Source organism: Ambystoma mexicanum, chromosome 6q (assembly GCF_040938575.1).
Source record: "Ambystoma mexicanum isolate Mex_15411 chromosome 6q, UKY_AmexF1_1, whole genome shotgun sequence".
Taxonomy (NCBI): domain Eukaryota; kingdom Metazoa; phylum Chordata; class Amphibia; order Caudata; family Ambystomatidae; genus Ambystoma; species Ambystoma mexicanum.
Window position 1 is genome coordinate 165,028,374 of NC_090937.1, and position 22,874 is coordinate 165,051,247.

The 22,874-nt window shown below is 44.2% G+C and overlaps 1 protein-coding gene across 2 annotated transcripts in view; it reads left to right on the plus strand.

Moving 5' to 3' along the window:
* The window catches only part of SLC26A1 (solute carrier family 26 member 1), a 393,592-nt gene that overhangs the window by 254,866 nt on the left and 115,852 nt on the right, over positions 1-22,874 (plus strand). For both annotated transcript variants that reach the window (XR_011282173.1, XM_069630595.1), the window contains exon 2: positions 20,616-21,260. Coding sequence is in view for 1 of the 2 variants with exons in the window: in XM_069630595.1 (XP_069486696.1) it covers positions 20,640-21,260 (621 nt within the window). In the remaining variant the exon portion in view is untranslated. The remainder of the gene's footprint in view (positions 1-20,615; positions 21,261-22,874) is intronic.

Consider the following 22,874-nt stretch of genomic DNA (forward strand, 5'->3'; position numbering starts at 1 on the left):
GTCCAAGACCACGCGAACATGTTTACGGTGTTCAGTAGGAGAAGAAGAATAAATCAAAATGTCGTCTAGATAAACCACTACGGAGGAAAACAGAAGGTCTGCTAGAAGTTTGTCCATAAAGCGTTGGAACACCGCTGGGGCATTCACAAGACCGAAGGGCATGACCCGATACTCAAAATGACCCAGGGGTGTCCTAAAGGCTGTCTTCCACTCATCCCCTTGCCTAATGCGGAGCAGATGGTAAGCCCCTCTTAAATCCAGTTTACTGAAAATTGAAGCACCTTGAACTGCCTCCAATATCTCTTTGTTCAGAGGCATCGGATAACGGTCCTTTATGGTGAGTTGATTAAGACCTCGGTAATCAATGCAGGGGCGAAGTTCACAGGAGTCTTTCTTAGGTATGAAAAACAACGAAGCTCCTGCAGGTGACTTGGATTCCTGAATGAGACCGTTTTGCAGGTTACAATCAAGGTATTCCTTAAGGGCCTTGCGCTCCGGTAGAGACAGAGGGTACATCCTTCCAAATGGTACGGAAGCATTGGGAATGGTGTTAATGGCACAATCTTCGTTCCTGTGGGGAGGAAGGGAGTGTGGCTGCTTTTCCATAAAAACCTCGAGGAAGTCTTGGTAATGCTCTGGAACCAGATGTAAAGAGGCTGCCAGTAACAAACTCTTGTTGTTGGATAGCCTGGTTAAAGAAGTCTGATGAAGGCAGTACTCTTGACAATAGGAGGACTGGAATTGTATGGTATTACCTGACCAGTCTATGAGAGGGTTGTGGCGGCGCAGCCATGGAATCCCCAGAATCACCGGAAAATGGGCTGCCTTTATAAGGTCAAACACAATCTCTTCCTTATGTTGGAACAATTGCACCTGTATTGGAAGAGTCTCTTGAGTAATGGGTCCGGACGACAAAGGTGTGCCATCCACCCCTTCAACCGGGATGGACCTGTCCTTAGAGTGAATGGGTATCTTCATCTTCCTTGCCCACGAAGCATCAATGAAATTCCCCGCTGCCCCACAGTCTAACATGGCAATAACATCCCAGACTGCTGAAGATCCCCTGGACAACTTAATCTGAAAAACCATCAGCCGATGATCTTCTTGAGAGGAGAGAGGCAAAGAGCTGTTACAGGGATCCTTGCAAACTTCCCCCGACCTGACCCTGTTCAGGTTCGGGGCAGACCATTTCCCTGACGGCGAGGAGGAACCTCTGGACAATTGCGCAATAAATGTTTATTGGAGCCACAATACATACACAATCCCAGATCTCTTCTTCGCTTCCTTTCTTCAGCTGTTAGGGGACCTCTGGCTGTGCCAATTTGCATAGGTTCTTCCCCTAACTGGGATGCAGAATGATTACTAGCCGCAGGTGAAGACAATGGCCGGAGAGGGAGTCTTGGTCTCCTTCGTTCTTGTCTCCTCTCCCCTAATCTGAATTCAATTTGTAAGGCCAGAGAGACAAGTTCCTGAAAAGACTGTGGTCTAGCTACGTGGGCCAACTCGTCCTTAATGTCTTCATGAAGGCCTCGGCGAAACAATGTTTGTTGGGCCGAGTCCGGCCACCCTGCCTCAGTTGCTAGGCGCATGAACGTCGATACATAAGTCTGGACATCATGAGATCCTTGTCTGATGTCTACAATGGCCTCATAGGTGGTGTATAAAACTTCGGGTCTTTCAAAACGTGTCTTAAATCGTTGGATAAACTAGTCGTAATCATGAGTAGAGGGGTCTGACTGAAGGATTAGCGGTGTTGCCCAAGCAAGGGCATTCCCATCTAGATTAGAGACTAGAAACCCCACCTTGGCTTTAGCTGTCTCATAAGCCCTAGGACGAAAGGTGAAGTACAGTTGACAGGCGTCTAGAAACTTTATTAAAGTCTTGGGGTTCCCATCATATTTCCCAAATGGGAAAGGAAGCGGGGGTAATTCTCCTCTGGATTCATCTCGAGCAGTAACCTGTTGCCTCAAGGTTTGGTTTTCAGCGCGAAGGGACTGAACTTCTACAGTGAGACCTTGAATAGCAGCTACCAATTCCTGGTACTGTTCCAACAAAGCCATTGTCTTTCTTGGGCGTTGCACTCTGTCAAGCTCTGATGTAACTCCCTTCCCCTCCTCCTCACCTGAGAGATCTGAGGAATCGTCTTGGTACTCTGTCTTCTTCTTCAGTCTCTCTTGCCTCTCTGTGTTTATCTTCTTCCTGGTCTTTTTATCGTGCAAAAAGGGACGAGCTCCCTGGGATGCCACGCTGTCGGTATATGATGTAACCGGACAGGGGGGTCTCCCGGGAGCCGGTTCCGGAGCAGGGAAAAAGCCAAATGGCAGAAAAAACCCTGCTAGTTGGTTCCACGGTGTGCAGGACGGTTGGAGACGTATGCAGTTGAGTGGAGTCCGGATGAAAAGATACTTGGCAGGCAGGAGATTCTGGAGCTGATAATGGAGCAGATCCAGGGGAGATTCCAACAAGAGAACTGAGAGGTAAGTTTGCCCAGAGGGGAGGAATCCCAGACCGGACAGCAAGAAGAGACGGGTAAGTAGCAGGGAAACACAGGAGGGGAAATACGAGATATCCGAAGCGGGTAACAGGGCTGAAAGGAAGGGACGCGAGCAGCGTCAGGAGCAAGAGACTGAGAGACTCGGGGGAGAAGCAATAGCATAAGGGAAGCGAAAACGAAGGATGAACACACACAGAAGCGTTACCTTCGCGGAGCGTATAAGGTGCAACGCGAGGAGGAAAGGATCGAACCGGCATAAATAGATGCGACGGCCATCTTGGGGAACAACTAGACCGTTGAATCCGAACGGCCGCTGACGTAACGGAGCCGCTAATGGCGCTTCCAGATGTCCCACAAACGCCGCCATGCGGAATGCATGACAGCTACAGCAAGGGAAGACTGTCAAAAGGCCTGGTCTAGACTAACAAAATTTGATTTCATCGCAAAAACCGCCAGGGCGCACTCTGAGGGTGATAAACCCAACAGGTTGCTGTCATGGCTGTGCAAAAGGGAGAACCATAGGCACTTGATTACAGAAATCAAAGATGATTCTAGCTCTGTGCATGAGACACAATCGTTGTTAATGACGCTTTCAGCGATTGTACTGCCACGACACGCTAATACCCCAGGATGAAATCCTGGAGACATTGGAAGAAATAGGCCCACCCTCACTAGATGATGCCCAATGGGAAATACTGAATGGCGAGCTATCAGTGGACAATATAAGTGAAGCGATCAAGGCCTTGTCCACTTGCGGGAAGTGATGGGTTACCCCCTGAGTTTTACAAAGCGTTCAGCACTGAACTATTCCCGGTCTTGCATGAGGTCTATAAGGAATCATATGACATAAAGGTGCTACCGAGGAGCATGAGGGAGACACTAGTGGTCCCAATACCCAAGCCTAACAAACCCACAAATAAGTGCAGCTCATAGAGGCCGCTGGCAATGTTGAATTATGACATTAAAATACTGAAGACCATACTGGCTAAACGGTCATAGGGACCATAGTGCACAAAGACCAGACCGGGTTCATACCAGGCAGAAACACAGCGATAAACCTACGCAGGCTGAAACACATCATTGCACAAACAGCAGACTCGCAAGAGCAGTATGCTGCATTTTCCCTAGACGCCATAAAGGTGTTTGATTCCATATATTTAGAATGGTTGATAACCGTTTTGAGGGAGTTCGGACTGGATGAATATTTAATATCAAGATATTCTACGAAGCACCGGTGGTGAGAGTAAAGACAAGCAGAATAGTATCAGCACCATGGGATATTCAAAGGGGCACCAGGCAGGGCTGCCCGCTGTTGCTGATGCTCTACATCCTGGGGCTAGAACTCATGGCAATATACATCTGGAAACAATTCTTCGATGCTAGTATCAGAGTGGGAGGGATCTACCATGTTGTGTCCTTATACGCAGATGGTGTGCTTCTATATCTGCAGGACCCACACTGCAATGTGCCAACGATAATAGAGGTACTGAAGAACTATGCCAGGGTGTCGGGATATCCTTCAGCCGGGAAAAGTCTTGCATATTTCCACTAGCGGGGCTAGCACAAAAATCAGAGATTGCTCTCCCGAAGGTGGGGATCCGATGGCAGCAGCACTCATTTAAGTACCTTGGGTGAATGTCTGGCACAGGCCTGAATTAACACATGAAGGAAACACTGTATTGGATGTGCAGGGATCAGAAAGTCCATGAAGTTCTGGTCCAGGCTCCCACTATCAGTGATGGGCAGGGTCGCCATAGTTAAGATGATAGTACTGCCAAGATTCCTTTACGTCTTTCAAAATGTGTGCTGCTACGTCCCAGCCTCCTTCTTTCGACTGCTAGAAAAACTAATAAGGGAACTACTTTGGGGCCCTGCTAGGCACAGGCTATCCCTGACCACACTAACACTACCGTACAGAGAGGGTAGGGACAACTACCGGACCTAGAGAGGTACTATCTGGCAGCACAACTCAGCTTCGTTGCCAAATGGCTTGCAGACGAGGTAACCTCTGAGACATGGCTGATAAGGCAACTTGTAACAGCGATACGTCTAAAAGAGACACTGTGGGTATCATTGGAGTATATTGGCAATACCCCAATGGTTTTACGACTAGGCAGGAAGGTGTGGGACAGGGCCCTGAAACTGACAGGACGAGAACACCCCTATTCACCCGAGACCCCTATCACAGGTGCAATTTTGCGTAACTAGAGCGGACCTGTTAACCATAAGGCAATGGGAAAGATATAGCATATACACTTGGAGGGAAACATACGAAGAGGGCGTTTTCAGGGAGTTTGAACCCATGAATTAGAAGGAAGGGTTACCGAAGGGCAAGTTCCTATGGTACTGGAGGATTAGGAGAGCAGATAAAAAGTACTGGAAGGAATGGCCTGAGGAGCCTGAGACGGACCCGCTGCTAACGCTACTCCATAACCTGGGAGATGGGTAGAAACCTGTTTCCAGGATCTATAACTTGCTGGCAGACAGACCTAACCCCAAAAGCACTAAGCTAAAGCAATGGTGGGAGTCAGACCTAGGGAATGCCATCGTGGAGATGGAGTGGGAAAAGATACTAGCGTACCCCCAGGAAGTGTCAAGGAAAGCCTGTTTTCGGTTAATCCAACTGAATGTCCTACACAGGACCTACATGACCCTCAGCAGAATAGCCAAATTTAGTAAAAACACAAATCCAGGCTGCCCTTGGTGTGGGTTAGAGGGAGCAGAAAGTATGCACACGTTCTGGGAGTGTCTGAAGTACAATGTTTCTGGGTCAAAATAGAGAGTGCCTGCAGGAGGGCTGGGGTGGCTAGGTACGAATGGACATCTAAAGAATGCCTCCTGATAGCCTACCCAAGAATCAGCAAACGTAGACATATAATTAAATTTATGGATATGGTGTGCTTGCTGGCCAAAAGGTCCATTGCAATGGTGTGGAAGAAGGTGGGAGGCCCACAGTACACCAAATGGCATAATGAACAGGAGCATTGGTCTAGCGCAGAAAAAAGGGTATGGGGAGAATGGGTGGCCAGGGCTGGAGAGGAAGCGGGTCCTGCATATGAGGCCTGCAAACCATTGTTTTGGGACATGTTCCACCCATCGGATGATGAGCCCCCGTTAATATGATGTGTTCACGCTCGAGAGACCCAGGACCATCAAGAGCTGGCCTACTGTGATTGGAAAATACAGCCAGACACCCCCTGGTCACAGATGAACCAGATAACACCCAGCACAACCTGACTCCCTTAAACCAAAGTATGTGTAACTGAGGATTAGAACCAATAATGAAGACTGTTTGTTTTGTTAAAAAGTTAATTGTTTTTATAATATAATTCTATAGGCACAAGTACCAAAGATGGTAAATAGAGTAGCAAAATGCTGATGTATGACGTAAATGCCACATAGCATCCCTAACTAGTATTACTATGTGTATATGTTTTAGATGTGTTTTTACTCTGGTATTGAGTTTTTTCTAGCTATTGGTCCTCTTGTTTGCTGATCATTATAATCGATTCGATTTTGACTCTTTGCATTGTGTGGATGTGTTACTAATAGACATTTGCTATTTACACATTCCAATTATTTCTGGGTCACTGTGGGTTTCCCCGGTCGAGTGATCCCCTTCACTCATCTAGGGATACCCTCGAGTCATCCTTGTGTTTATCATCGGGATTTATTACGATCGATTTATTTCCCGTTGATATCACCTCGAGGTTTACAATTGGCACTAGCACTTTACCGCAGTATGCACTTTATTTCGTTATCTCTTTAATTGTACGATACAATTTTGTGTATTGCACAAGTATTGTAGACTATTTAATCCCTTTTTAAACTTTTTTAAATAAATTTATAAGAAATGTAATAAACATGTTATCTTTTATCATGTGTTGATTGACGTATGGTGATCTGACTTTTGACCAGCAGTGCTGTTTCTATCTCTTTAACGGTAGGACGATGTCCTTGAAGTGAATTAATATTTTGGTTTCCGCTGACTTGACTCTTCATACTACGTAAATGCCAATAAAAACATTTAAAAATGAAATTGAATTAAACGTCACAACCCCCTTTAGGGTTTTTGATAGGGTATGCTGCGGTATTGCATGGTGACTCTGATGTCACTAAGATGCCTTGATCCATCATGGCGGATATTGTCTTAAAAATACCCTTGTATGCCTCTCGAGACATGGGATTCTGTTGTGCTCAAGGAAAAATTGCTCCAGGCTTTAGTTTAATCTAAACTGCTCTTACCCATTTTAATAGGCCTACATCATTAGGGCCTGTGATCCATAATGAAACTGGCCCTTTTGCCATGTCTTCATCAAAAAATGCGGGACGTTGTCGTACTATCATCATCTTCTGAGGAACTTTGTGTCTTATTGCCCTCACCCAATAAGAGATACCCATTTCAAATACTACTTCACCATCTGACGGTTGGTCTCTCAACATATCCTCGTCAGTGACATTAGTCAATCTGTAATCCTCTCCAATGGCAATCACTGTGCTCCATCATCTGCCTTCATTATCAACTCCATCAAGCATATCTTATTCTCCTCGCACTATAGCTGCTTGTAACTTTAAGGGAAAGATTGCCCCCCCCCTCTTCATCCATAGGTATACTTGGCCTGAATAAAAACTCATCAGGTAGCCTCACAGTCTTATCCACTAAACCAGGTAACCATGTTAACAAAATGAGTACCCCATAGTGAAAGACTTCTGGTTCTAACGGTATTCCTCATATGGCCATTTGCCCTATAAATGCCATGATAAATTAATTCACGCTTAAATAATGCATTCCTGGAGTTGAACACACTATGGGCCTCATTACGACCCTGGCGGTAAGGGGTTAACGCCAGCGTTAGCTGCGCCGACCCCTTACCGCCAATTACGAGGTCCCCTAGCGCCATGGTGCTTTTAACACCTGCTTTTAGCAGGTGTTAAAATCCATGGCGCTAAGGGACCATGGAGTTAATTACGCCACCGTAATTTACGGTGGCGTAATTAACGCCTTCCCCACTCCCATTATGCCCTATGGGGCAAAAATGGGAATGGGGAAGGGTAAATGGGGATTGGGGACTTACCGCCCCGCCAAGGTCAGAATGGGGCGGTAAGTCCGCCAACCACCATGGCGTAAACGTAGTTTACGCCATGGTGGTAAAGTCACGGCCCAGGCGGTAACTTACCGCCTGGGTCGTAATGAGGCCCTATGCCTTCAAGACTAAACAAAATTGTCATTTTTAACTTTGTCATTAAATCGCGGCCTAGAATATTAACTGGTGTCTGCCTTGAATAAAATAATTGCACAGACATATCACATTCTCCTATAGAGACTGGCAATTTCTCAGTAAAATGAACTCTTCTTGTAGCTCCTGTGGAACCTTGAGCATTCATGGCATTTCCAGATAATGTAAACTTCTGCTCTCATATACATGATCGTGTTGCACCCGTGTCTACCAAAAAAGAAAAAGATTTGCCTCCTATAGTGACATCAACCCTCGGTTCCTCTTGAGGATTGGGAGTCACAGATAGCATTGAACACATCAAGTCACCCAGTGAGCTGTCCTATTGTGGGTACATGCTTATCCCTGTGCCCGTGAAAGGATTCCCTCCCTCGACGGTGATATCCCCTATCCTAGGAGGCATTAACTGTCCTGTGCTTGGGTCCTGCTGTATCTGCATGGGTGCGTGCTGTGATTGCCCTTGTGGCAGATTTAATGGTGTCTGCTGTGTTTGCAAAGTTTGTTGCATTCTCAGCGCTTGTGCTTGTTGCACTGTTTGATTTTGGGCAAACCGCTCCCTACCTTGCTGGCTATATGCAGGCGGATGAGTGGTCCCCCCTCTTGAGAACTGCCCATTTTGCACAAACCCTTGACTTCCACAAATGTGTGCTATGTGCCCTGTCATTCCACATGTCCAACATACAGGAGGGAGTCTCCTAATTTGCCCTTCCTGCATGCCTTGGCTATCATTTTGCATATCCTGAAACTCACCTCAATTATTCTGGAAATGTCCCTGATTATTCTGGAAGCCTCCATGATAATTCTGGAAGCCTCTTCCCCAGAAAACTCCCCTACCTCTTGGTACAAATCCATTATTACCTTGGTCAAATTGCCTTTGTTTATTCACCTGTGGCATACCTGCTGCTTACTGCGAACCGGACTCTTCTCCGCTAGTCAACAACGCCCCTTCAATTGGCATATTTTGACAATTTCATTTGCACCAATTTTGCTTCTTCACCTTTCCTAACATCATCTTTCTTTCGATTCTTCTCCAGTAGCAGTCTACAGTAATGCGCAATGGTCAGCTGTATTTCTGACAAGGGTTTTGCCTCCATACCCACCAGTTTCCTGAGCTGTTTCTGCACTTGATCCGGCAGCCCTTGACATAATATATGGTAGAATACAGGTATGGATTTCCCCCATGGTTCCTGTGTTTCCAAAGACCACTGCTTTTGAAAATTCTGAATGTAAACAAGAAGATCCTCCCCTTCCTCCATCTTCTGGGCCATTATAGCTCCCATACCTGACGTGTCTAGGTAGTGCACTCCAAGAGCTTTCCAGACTGCTGCTCTACAGCTATTAAATGGTGCTCCATCATGAGCAGTGTTCTGCGCAGTGAAACTTGCGTGTCCAGCTCTCTACCAAATTTCGTCAGCGCTCTCCCCAAGAATAGCGGCTAGAAGACCTTTAATGTCTCCTATGGCTAACGTGTTTCCACCTATTATTTTCTCTAACTCATGTATTCATTTCCGAGCACCGGAAGTTAAACTCAGAAGTTTACACCTTCAATTATCCTTATCTATTTGTGGCAATGGTATATACTGCAGTCTGGCCCCTTCTTTCTCTAGTAAAGGAAACTGTGAGATCCCAAACTCATATTCATCCCCCATCGTCTGTCTGTCCATAGTAGGGACAATGGTTCTGCACCGCCTTGTTCCCGGTAGCGACCTTAACCTGCTCACATAAGTCCCCCCTCTCACTAGGGGATCGCCCTCCGGGTCGATCTAGCCATGGCAGAGGTTCTGACGCCCGAGATTTCGGTAGGTCTAGATGTGACCTTATCACTTCTCTGTCCGTTGGAGAACATCCTTCAGGACCACACACACTATCTTCCTCCTCCCCATGGAAGGCTTCTCTGTCCTCGTCTGACATATCCTGTCCCCAACTCGTATGACTTCCCTCTTTTTTGTCTCTATTCAGTTAGCCTGCCCAAATAAAAAGCTCTATGCTCGAGATTGTACAAACTTCCCTCCTTGCCGTGCAGCTCTGTACTTTTGAGTCGATCAGTTTTTCCCTTTCCTTTCAGTTCTTTCTTGGCCCTCAACTCATGATAGACCTTATCGATTTTATCCCCAATGCTTCTCATCTCAAACTCATCCTCTAGATTTGCTCTAGATGAACCTGGTATTGGCTCATGTGTCAGAAAGAATTATTCTATATCTTCCCATGCTACTACTGGATTAGGCTCCATTAATTCTTTCCCTTTGCAATCAAGGTCGCGTACCCTCTGTCTTCTCTTGCATTCTATTTCTATGTCAAATTCTCTTTGCTTCCTTGATTCTTCTCTTACCCTTTACTCTTCCTGTCTTTTCTCCTCTCTTCTCTCGTTTGCCGTACGTATCTCTTAGTTTCTTCGTCTTTGTATTCTTTTATCTCTTAATTTTTGCTCTTCCTCTTCCTCTCTCTTTCTTTCTAGCTTGTCTTGTTCTTCAATTACCTTTTGTCTATTATGATTCTTTCTTTGTTCGTCTGCCCTTTCCTGCTTTTTTAGCCGCTCATCTTGGTACAGCTGTTCCCTTCTTTGTCTATCTTTTCTTTAAGCATCATCTCCTTTTAATCGTTCCTCTCGTTCTCTATCTTTTCTATCTTGTTCACATTGATCTTCCCTTTGCCTCACTTTCTCATTGCTCTTTCCATCTGGTTTGAGCAAAATCTGACTGCCCATCAATTTGTTCTGTATAAGCGCTACCTCATCAGTCTTATCTTTCTCTCCTTTCCATCTCTTTATTTCCCATCCTATATCTAAGGATGCATTTGGTCGATCACTTCTCTCCTTATCCCGTGGGATTTTAGAAATGACATCTCTTTCTGGAGTCTTTTCTTGACTCTCGTCGCTGCTATGTGCAGGCGACTCATATGTCGGATTGCTGTACCCTATTGCTGCCATAAGCTCTCTCAATGGATACAGTCCATCATCCTTCGTATTATCGCCATTTATTTCAGGCATGGCAGGGGGAGCAGAAGGATCTTCACACCCCCCTTCGCACTCATTAAGCATCCAGTCTTCAGGAGGTTACTCTCCCCTATCCTCCTGGTACATTTTCCAGAGATCTAAGCTCGCTAACCTCTTTTCTAACTTTTTCTCTGTGTATGCTGTGTGCAAATATGTTGTCATGTGTTGTAAAACTGCCTTTGAACTTCCTTGTAGCCATGGCATGAACATCTTATCTGCCATAACTTTAACCCATACCGCACTGTGCTGTTTAAGCTTGGGTGCGTGTTTTGGCAACTGCTTGCATGGATGTATAAGCAGAGTAATATCCTCGATTTTTTGTACTCATCACACTTGACTGTCAATTCTCACCATTGTTTTACACTGTATTAATACGTTTCAGAAAAATAACACAATATGAACATGCACCAACTGTCGCAGCTCCAGGCCTTTCATATCACATTCTATTTCAATCTACTTATTCACTAAACATCATCAATTCAACTAAACAAATAAATAATTAATGTTCAAATCTCTATGCTTTCTTTTCACGTCTCTTACATTTTCACCATTTCTTCACCACATATACATTATACAACTCATAAAACACACAGACAAACGGACATACTTGGCCGTCCTACATATATCTCAGTCTACGCTCCTTGTGACTATTTTCTGCCCCTACAAATACTCCCACAGAGTGTGAGTCGTTCCCTTTAAACAATCTTTAAAAGTGTCCGTAGTCTACGTCATCCACTATTGGGACTCTGGATATGACTCCTTCTGAAAATGTGCTGTGACGCAGGGCTTTGGTCTTAATCTACCTCTGATGTACCTCGTCTCACAGTTTCTTAATTGATTGACGCTCCTCATCTCAAGTCAATTACTTAATAACTCAACGTTCATCGTCTCGAGCTATTCATCTGTTAGGCAGAATCCTGTGCAATTACCTTAGGGAACACTGCAAAAATATTAAGACTACAGGAGTAAGCAGTAAACCCAATTGGTAGCAGTCTGCACCACCCAGATTTACCTGGTAGCTGTGGCTGAGCAGTCAGACTTCTCTCAAGAAGAGTAGGGCAGTATATAGAGTATACACAATAGGGCTAAAAACACAGTAGGGCAAACAAACACTGACCAGAGCTTTGTATAAAAAGTATATAATTATTTATTTAAAACACACTTTAAGCAATATACTAGCACTCTAAATCAAACGCAAGTTAAAACACAGTCAGGTAAAGTATACACACCTCCCTTGATAACTATTAGACAAGTCAGAATTAACACACCACGAGTTGTTAAACAGATGTGAGCGCGTAACCTGATGGCACTCCAATAGTTCAGTTAAAGTTAGTGAAAAAGGCAGAGCATAGAAATAAAACAGGTCCCAACACTTTTAGGAGTTCTCAGCAAGGGAATAAAAGCAGTATATAGTGTAGAGCCAAAGTTCATAGGACACGCCCACTTTAAATGGAGAAAAGCAAAATGTGCCCAGGATCACACGGTTTAAAATGCACTAAAAGTCTTTGCAGAATGTTCAAAAGAGGTTGGGGCAATTCAAGAAGGTAAAGTTAGAAGATCTGGGGCCAACCCAGTTGGAAAGCCAAGGATGTAAGGGTCACCTTGGGCAAACTGAAGAAAGGGAGGCCAGGCAGGACACAGTACCATAAAGAGAGAGGAAGCTGCAGCGGTGGCAGTTGTTCCTGGCAGTGGTTGCAGTTCATTGTTTCGACCAGGGGAAGAGAGGATCTCGTGGAGGAGGAAACATGGAGTCATTGCACTGCACAGGGATGAAACCAGCCACGCAGTTTGTCGATAAAAGGTGCGTTCCTTTTATTAGCGGTCAAAGTGGTGAAGCTTGGCTATCCGGCCGCCGGGGTGCTTGGCACGGGCGATTCGACCAAGAGACATCTTTGGAAGGCGAAAGGGGTGAACTGGTTGGCCCCACTAGCTCAGAGGAAGAAGACTAGTCCAGCAGAAGATCTTCTCTTGTCGTCAGGAAAATGGTGAGGTAGTTGCAGCAGAGCTTCACCGGTGGTGTCGTCGTTGAAGATGGCTCAGCTTCTTCCCTCTTCGGATTCTTAGGTCCTGTGGCGACTTCTGAAGTTCCAGTCCAAAAGACCCTGCTTTTATGGAGAAAAAACCCCATTCAACAGCCTAGCTGTCACTCAAACATGCTAAGTGGTGCGCCGGGCGGCTCACCACTGGCCCAATCAGAACAGAGTGCGACTTGAGTTGCTAAGGCAACGCAGTCCAGGGTGCCAATTCCCATCCCCACCCATCCTGTGGAACCCAGACAGAGTGGCACCATTTGGAGGGCTTCTGTGGAGAAGCCTGCCAAAAAGTGGAACAAAGGGCTCGACCTTGGTCAGAGTTACAGAGAAGGACACAAACACCATTTTAGAAAGGAGTTCTGGCAAAAAGACCCAACCGTTGATTTAATATTAAATACATAAACCGGCAGTATCTTTAACATTGAACCAAAAAGTGGTGCATTTAAAATCAATGGGAAAATCCCATAGAGAATATTCCGGTGGATGTCATCTTTGATGTTCTGGGTGTTAGTCTTAGCAATGCACGTAGGTGGCGAGAGTTATGGTTGTTTAGTGACCCATATTTAGGGATTGTCAAGTGTTTTTCGGTTTTACTGTAAACTATAATGTCTCAGTAACAAAGTTTTTTCACTGAATATACATATATATATATATATATATATATATATATATATATATATACGGCAGTGAAGAAAAACAAAGGGGCGAAACATGTGATCTCGTCAGTGATGTCCTCAATGACATTTGAGATGGCATCTTTCATGTTCTGGGTGTTAGTGGTAGCAGTGCACAGTGCTAATGGCAGGAGTGGGTGCTTAGCCTACCATAAGTGGTGAATTTCAGGGTTTTTTAGGTTGTAATGTGAACCGTAATGGCAGGCTGCAAAAGTTTTTAGCGAAGTGCACAGGTTTTTGGTATGGCAACTTAACCATAACGTCCCCTTAACAAAGTTTTTTTTGTAGTGAATTTTACAGGTTTTTAGTAGGGCAACGTAACCATAACGTCCCGTTAACAAAGTTTTTTTTCACTGAAGTCCATAGGTTTTTTGTAGTGTAATTGATTTATAACATTACTTTAACAAAGTTTTTCTACTTCATTTATCAAGGTTCTAATAGTAACACATAAGCATACTGTAAAGGAACATTTGAATTAACTGCCCACCTTCCGAAGAATTCCACATTATCATATCCTGGCGCACAGCATGGGGGCGTGTTCGAAAACTCATACACACTTCACAATAACATGTGTGTCTGGTTGATAGTGCGGAAGTACATTGTGTATTCTTGTAGGAACTTGTAACTGCAAAATTTCCGGCGCAGAACTCCACAGGGAATCTTTGCAGCACAATAGAAGCAAGAGTGCATACCGACGTCTCTGGATCATTAACCCCCATTCCTCCCCAAAAAATGGGGGATGAATGCCATTAGCAATCGAGATTTTACAGCAGTAACCCGTGGTACCAAAAAAGAGGATTTTTTTGTCTTCGACCGGAACGCCTCTGGCGTTCCCGGCTGAAGAAAACAAATCCTTTTCCAAGATGGCCACCATAGAAAGGGAATACGGGTGTTGGATAGAAACCCTTCTTTGCTTTCCATTACAGCCTGCAGAAAGCAAAAATGAAACCGTGTGACCGTAATGGCAGGACCACATTTTTCTTCCTTGTGAAATGTGTCGTTATGAGCAAGACCTTTACCAGAAAGCCAGTCCCTGGAGGACATGGCGACTTCAATGCAATGTTTTTTCCCTTCCAGTAATGGCCAGTACCCACATCCCCGACATTGTAGCCACTAACCATACCTAGAGCCAACCCCTCAGAGACGGAAGCTGTACCGTTGATTTGTTATGTACATGACACTTGTCAAATACCAAAACACTACCACATGCAGAACACAAAGCTTTTCATTCGTTGCCAATGACCTTTACATTCATGTGTTGTACATGCAGTAATTTTATTTTGTAAAAATGTGCGTAGAAATTGCAAACGAGTACTCTTCTTATGTCTGTACAAAATCCCAACAAACTCTGTGATGTCAAGCGCAATCACATCAGAAATACTGCAAGCAATACCATTACCACTCACCTTTCGACACATAATTTCGTAAGTGGCACAGGTCGGAAGGTGTGAAGATATGTGTATTGGGAGGGTCTAACCATGTATTATTTTACAAACATTTCTATACAGCAAACACTTTCAGTGCACCTTACCTCATGTTTCCTCTTTTAGAAAGATACTAATCATTCTGAACTAATGTTGGTTAATGGGGCATCTGGGTGACAGAAATTGGCCTGATGGCACTAAAGCATATGAGATGGGCCTGACCCTCCCATAGCCAAAGCAAGTGGTATGCAATACCTTTCTCCATAACGTTCCTTGGCAGCGTAAACAAATGCATCACCTACAAAAGAACACATTATGACCTGCAATGTAGCACGCCACATTTTGAAATAGGAGAGTAAATTTGTAAAAAAAAACACTAACATTTAAGAATCAGTAAAGTAGTTTTATTTCACAATAAACTGTGCAAAATCATCGCCCTATGGAATTAGTAAAGTAGTTTTATTTCACAATAAACTGTGCGAAATGATCGCCCTATTCACATTTCCATAGAAATAGTAAGTTTGTCTCTTTGGTCGACAATGAAAATGTTAATGGTGATGGCCATGTTGTTGTTTTCCCACACAGAAAGTATGCGTTGCCGGCACAGTAGTCGTTTTCCTCACACATTGATTTGCAAGACGATGTCAATCGCTGTGATCTACACCACCAGAAAGGATGGAATGTTACTCCTTACGGCGACAGCAGCGTAAGGTCTTAGAGGTCCGACACGGTCATCCCACTGAATTATAACGCACAGGCAACCGGTGACGAACAGCTGCATTTGACGGTAAAAAAAGCCATCACTCGGCAGCTGCAATCCGTGACAATCACAATAGGGAAGGAAGTAGCTGAGGGGGAAAGGGGAAATAAAACATGTATCAATACGCAACCTTTGGACAAACCAAAGTTGTAATACATAACATTTTCAGTCAAAATTAATTTAATAGGAGGAAATGTAGTGGGACCCTACAGACGGCGACAATATGCAATCTCCATAATGGGAAAAAAAAATTCAACAGCACAGAAGGGTGGTACTTTATTATTAATAATAACATTTTTGTTTGGAAGTAGCTAAGCGGGGAAGGGGAAATAAAACGTGTATCAATACGCAACCTCCGCACAAACAAAGTTGTAACACAAACCATTTTTACTAAATATGTGGCTGTACTGAGCTCGTATTCAAAAGTGAAAATCAAGTGACCTTCACTCCCAATGCAAATACATTGTCATTTTGCAACAACATATCAGCAGCTATTCATGAGAACCGCTCCTCCCGTACACGCGCAGAAGTGCTGTGTGTACGAAACAATGCAGGTGACTGGCTCAGATTCCAAACTGTAGGATGCCAGTCTGATGCAGTAATGTTGTTTATGTATTGTAACATGGATGCAGTAAGTTCATGTCGTACAATGAGAAGCAAGTCCCACTGTACCGTATGACACTGGTAACAAGAATACACCAATGTTTGACTTTCTACTGCCACATCTCATTAACGCTCACCTTTCGAAAAAGTGTTCCATAAGTGTAACAAGTGCATTGGTGTCTTCTTCGTTTATGTATGTTAGCGGCGATGTCCGCGTACAACAGAAAACAAAGTAAACACGGCGGCCGTATCAAAAGATTATGACGCACTTCACGCTGTGGCACAACCAATCGGTGAAAGCGTAACATGGTCGTGGGTAGCACGCCACGGAATAGACAATTGAAATGTTCTCCACGGAGCGAACAGGGAAGTGTGACCGCGGAGCGCACATATATATCACTAGTTTTTAGAGACATACTTTTTGATCGTTTTTAAGGAAACTACTGGACGGATTGTCACAAAATGTATAAAAGCATGCTTTTGTGACCAAGCCCCTGCCCTTGCCGCAAATTTGGTGCAAATCCGTCCAGCGTTTTGGCCTGTAACCATGCGCAAAGTTTTACCCCATTCAGTCTGTGGGAAAAAAAGACGTTTTGGGACCCCCCCTATAACTTTGCCCCCCCCCCGGACCAAACATCACCAAACTTTGCAAAAAGAATTCAGAGTGCCCATATACTTTTTTTTCAAAGCTTGGTGAGGATTCGTCCAGGGGGAGCAGAGTTATAGGCTGCCCGAAAAAGTGCTCTTCCTATGGAAACATCAACTTAACCATAACTACACAGCCACTACCATAGCTGTGTAAAATATGTATATATATATATATATATATATATATATATATATGTTGGCGCATGCCACAATCTATTCACTGCATAGCTAGCCCCAAGAATACTTTTGTCTGCTTGCCTTTCTTTGCATCTGTACACGTGTAAAATGACTTGATATCTTCATCACTTTTGTGACATAAACATCTTCATCTTGATCCCGAAATGCTACTTTTCTTTGATTTCTTCTTAATGCCTATAGAATATCTATGTTCTCTTGTCTCTGCATCTCTTCTGGGTGCATCAGCCTTGCTTCATATGATGTCACCAATCTGCTCTTTTGCTCCTTGTTCACACTTCTTCTGGTATCTCATTCAAATGGCCATCATAGTGTATGCAGGAATGGTTTTCTCAATGGGAACCTTGCTTCCAGAATTCTCCTTGGTATTGGTATCTTCACTGACTCTGCATGTATTTCACATTCTGGTTCCCAGCATACAGGCAAAATGGGCGTGATGCTTGAGGTGGGGGTGCTTGGCTCCTTCTCTACACTTGTTTAAAAAGGTAAAAGGTGTGTAGTGGAGTTTAACGGCAGCTCAAAGGTACCATATGTTTACTCCTATTTTTCTTGTGCGTTACCAGTGCTGCTGGGAGGGGAATTGCCTCCACGTGGCTGCCCTGCATTCCAGATAGTTGCTAGGGCTGTTGTCAAGCCATAATTGAGGCACATGCCAAAGCCAAAGCTTTCATGTCCCTCCACCACATTCTTTCTTCATCAGAATATGGTGTCCTTCATGGAGGAGCACTTTCTTCCATTTGCAGGCACCTCAGGATCGGCCCTTCAATCGTTTATACAAGCCGCATAAGAACTAGGAAACCCTATGTAACAAACCAAGGAGGTCATTTTCTACCAGGTGGAGCATTAAATAGAGGTATAAAAGTAAGGCATAATGCTTTTGGGCCTCCATTTAACTCCCAGGTCCATCTTTGGGCCTTTCCAAGGCATAGGAGTTAAGAAGACTTTTCATTTCCTCTTGGCTTTCCTCCTTTGTCTTAGAAGAGCATCTGGTTTTAAGAGTTTTCATGCAGGCGTAAAACCAAAGGATTCCTATGCAGTATAACTTGCAGAAGATTGCAATTATATCAAAGCTTTCTTATTCCACCTGGCAGTTCTCTGTTCGTAGAGTTGCATAGCTTACTCTTGGCAGATGCCTGTAAATCTTTCTCTGACTGAGCTAAACAATTTATAATAATGCTAGATGGGGGCATCTCTGAGGAACGGCTTGTGTGTAGACCAAGTGCAGCCGAGAAACTCCTGTTTGAACTGGACTGCGTTAATAACAGGACGCTGTTGTCATCATATAAGGTGTTTGAGCACTTTATGTTTGATATAAAACCTAAGGGATTTAAAGCTAAACTAATTTGCCACAGGTGACATAGGGGCCAGAAAAAAAAGATCAGAGATGCGAGAGGTTATGTCGCCAGTGTCATAAGGAAATTGAGACCCTCTTTCACTTGGTAATGATTGCTCCAAGCTTACAATTTTGCGTTCATACACAATAGGAAGATTTGTATCTGCTACATTATTAGAAGGCACTGTGACGATCCTGACCAACTGTCCTATTAAACATAATTGTTTGGAGATTTGAATCGGGAAATATGTGCAGAGGTTTTATATTTTGCACATTTGCACTGTAATCGTATTTGTATATTGAACTGTGTTGATTGGTGTAGTATTTCTCATACATTTCTGCTTTATGTATTTCTTTTTTATTGCATACCTTGTTGTACTGATGATTGCGCTTTGTCTTCTGAATAAATGTGTTCTTAATATTTGCTTGTGTTACCTGTGTTTTAAATTTGATAGTCCGTGTGAAAAGTGTACTTCGTGTTTCTCTTTTAAACTGTAGCACACAATAAATAAATACATAAATAATAACTTGCATATGCACCTGGTAAATGGCATGTGGTCTCCATCGGAATTCATTATAAAAAACAGCCTGCAAAGCATAATTTGCAGGCAGTGTTTTATTTCTCACAAAATATAGAGTAATCATGAAGAGTAAAGGATTTTGCCTTGGTTTACTCTACATGATTACACACCACTTTTCGAGTAACGAAAATTGTATGAAGGAGAACCAACAGCACACACGTTGGTAGTCCCCCATGTTTTGAAAAATGACCCCCACAAAGGATATCCCTGTTATGTAAATCCATTGGGCTGCTAACTAGGCGCCTTCTCCTGATGTGTGTAAACACTGCTTCTGAATTCCAGCTCCAGGGCTGAACATTAATGCAAAGAAGCTGAACTTTGACACAGTTCCTGTTTGCCTGAAGCTTGGATTAGATGTTCATGATCACCGCCAGCAAATTCCCTTTTCCTGGGCAGTCTGTTCCCCCAGAGTTCGGTTACTGTGTTAACTATTGTTCTCTTAGCCCATTGATTCATTCACAGCACCAAGGCTCCCACGTCTCCCACAATGCACTCTGTGCCCATCTTGCCACCCCTTCAGGTAGATGGTTGAACAGCAGTGGGGGTACACGCTGAGGCATTGGGCTTGATTCATGGAATGTTTAGCGCAGTGCAAAGTGAGCCTGATTCATGGAATTTTTGCCCGGTTCCAAGTGACTTTGCACTTCCGACACAAACCCTGATTCATGGAACCGTGAAAGGTGTATTTTTGCAATGCAAAGTCTGGACAACGTCAGCGCATAGTCATTTTTGAAGTACTAAATGACTTTTGCACGGAAAAAAAACACTTTGCACGGTTCCATGATTCAGGGTTTGTGTCGGCCGTGCAAAGTCACTTTTCAGCAGTGCAAATTCACTTTGAACCGCGCAAATATTATATGAATCAGGTTCTTAGTGTCAGCGGTCCAGTGGTGGCTTCTTTCAGTAGGCACCGTTATTGGTGGCGGCATGAGGAGATGGACTGAACTAAACACCACATTCCAAACCTCCTATGCTCTGTGTACACTTCAGCACGTGATGCAGCGTACTGAGAAGTCTACGCATAGCATCACACGCTGCAGGGTGTATGCTCACCGAGGCACGAGGAGAGGCTGATGTGCCCAGTCGGTCTACACAGGGAGTTACACGCTGCACATCTCGCAGATGCATTCCACTTTCAGCCATACCTGGGGAATGGGACGAGTGCCAGGGCATCTGACAGCAAACCCAGGCAATGATGGGAGGGCTTGCTGTTTTCATGGCAAAACTTGGCACTGGAGTAAGTGCGGGTGCGCTGGGGTCAGGGTGCATTTGATAGCAATACAATTGTGCGATGTGAGGGCCTCCCTAGCATGGCAATGGTTGGTAAATGTTGAATGCCTGGCACACAGCGAGATAATCTACACACATCGGTTGGCTTTCCTTGAAGCTTTTTTTTGTCCAGATGTTGTTTTCCCTTTAATTATAGCATCAATAGCAAATATATAACATTAACACACTCAGTTGAATATCGAACTTGATGACATTAACTGTACTGATGTGTGCATGGGATGTAGACCAGGATGTACCACAGTGGCACATGTGTGATCTAAACAGGACCAAGGCATCCCTGGAAAGTAAACAGCATAGTACACAACATTATGAAAAACCGGCTGTAATAACAATGTTCTTTCCATTTTTTTCTAGACAAAAACGAATAATTAAGACAGAATGAATGGTCAAATGGAGTCCCATCAAATGGAGATCGACTCCTACTGCCCTGTGCACATGGAAAGGAAGGTTAAAATAAAAACGAAACTACAAGCATCCATCAAAGCGAAAGTGAAAAAGAACTGCACCTGCACCACAGGGCAGCTGAAAAACATGCTTTTGGATTTCTTTCCAGTACTACGGTGGCTGCCCAAGTACAAATGCAAGGAGTACATTTGGGGCGACGTCATGTCTGGCCTCATCATTGGAATCATTCTGGTACCCCAGGCCATAGCGTACTCCCTCCTGGCAGGCATTCAGCCAATCTACAGCCTCTACACATCCTTCTTTGCAAACGTCATTTACTTCATCATGGGCACCTCTCGGCATGTGTCGGTGGGCATTTTCAGTTTGCTGAGTTTAATGGTGGGCCAGGTTGTGGATCGAGAGCTGCAGCTGGCGGGCTTTGATCTCAACGAAGATGACCTAAGAGCAGCAGGCAGCCTGCCCACCTGGAACGCCAGCGAGACTAATGCGACCCTCTTCAACTTCAGCATCAGCCAGGCCAACTTCGAGTGTGGCAAGGAATGCTATGCCATCAGCATCGCCACCGCCTTGACATTCCTTGCTGGAGTGTATCAGGTAACACGCCCTTTAACAATGTCAAAGCATATCTGATCTTTGAAATCATCGGTACTTTGCAAGTGCAGTGAAAGGTCCACCTCCAGCATGCATTCATTCATGGGTGATAGGCACTCACACCTCGAACACATATGACACATATGACAGGGCCCCTGCCACAACATTGGAGATCAATAAGAGGTTATGCTGGGCAATCCTGCCTTCTTCCCTCTGAAGACTATTTCCCAGTGGCTCATAAAATGTAGGAAAGTGCCTTGAAAAAACATGTCCTTGTTAATTACATTCTGCTCGGGCCAATCCAAAAAGGTTACATTTTTGATTAGTAGCCCTGAGTAACACAACATATTGCTGCGCAGGTAGATTCAGGTAGGGCTTGCATTTTTAATGTGGGGAAGATCTATAATGTATGGTATGACAACTGTTTGTTGTACATTCTTTATCCCTTTTCTTTTTTTGAATTTTCCTTTTAAAAAAAATAAGTTTATTGATTTTTAATCAAAGGAAACAAATTATTACAATACATTATTCAACAAGAATTCATAAACCGTATTAAGTAACAGCAAAGCAACATTACTTTAAAAACAGGCCTCATTACGACCCTGGCGGTAAGGGGTTTACGCCAGCGTTAGCTGCGCCGACCCCTTACCGCCAATTACGAGGTCCCTTAGCGCCATGGAGCTTTTAACACCCGCTTTTAGCGGGTGTTAAAATCCATGGCGCTAAGGGACCATGGAGTTAATTACGCCACCGTAATTTACGGTGGCGTAATTAACGCCTTCCCCACTCCCATTATGCCCTATGGGGCAAAAATGGGAATGGGGAAGGGTAAATGGGGATTGGGGATTTACCGCCCCGCCAAGGTCGGAATGGGGCGGTAAGTCCGCCAACCACCATGGCGTAAACGTAGTTTACGCCATGGTGGTAAAGTCACGGCCCAGGCGGTAACTTACCGCCTGGGTCGTAATGAGGCCCAAAGAGACCAAGGAAAAGAAAGAAAATAAATGGGTTGAGGTGGAAGAACACATGAAACAAACACATCTTTAAAACTGCCCCAATTGTCATCAAATCTACTCAGTAGTTGTTTTGAATCCAAAAGACTCTAATCGGGGTAATTCATGGATTATTTGCGCAGAAAGAAAACGGGATATGTGCCCCATTCTGCCCGAAAATCCATGTTTAACAAATGGGGATTTGCGGGCAGAATGGCGCACAAATCCTGTTTTTTTCAGCGCAAAAAATCCATGAATTACCCCCTCTATCTCTATTGGAGAGAATTGTCAAACTATGCAGCCAATCATCCACAGTAGGAGGCACATGAGTTTTCCACAACCTCAGAAAGGGCTTTTTAGCCATCAAGAGAGTCCTGTACTCCCAAAAGAACTTACCAGCAGGGCAATTAATAGGGGAGGGAAGAGACCCAGCACACGGATTAGTGGTGTATGGAGGAGGGAGAGATTCAACACCAAGTGCCTTTTCTAGAGTTGTCTTTGATGTTGACTGGTGTAGAGTAAAGATGCAAGGACAGTGAACGATTAGAATTAAAGTAGCTTCCAGAAAAGCAGTGAGGTACACTTATTTGCAAAATGACATCCCATTTGATCCCTACCTTCCGGC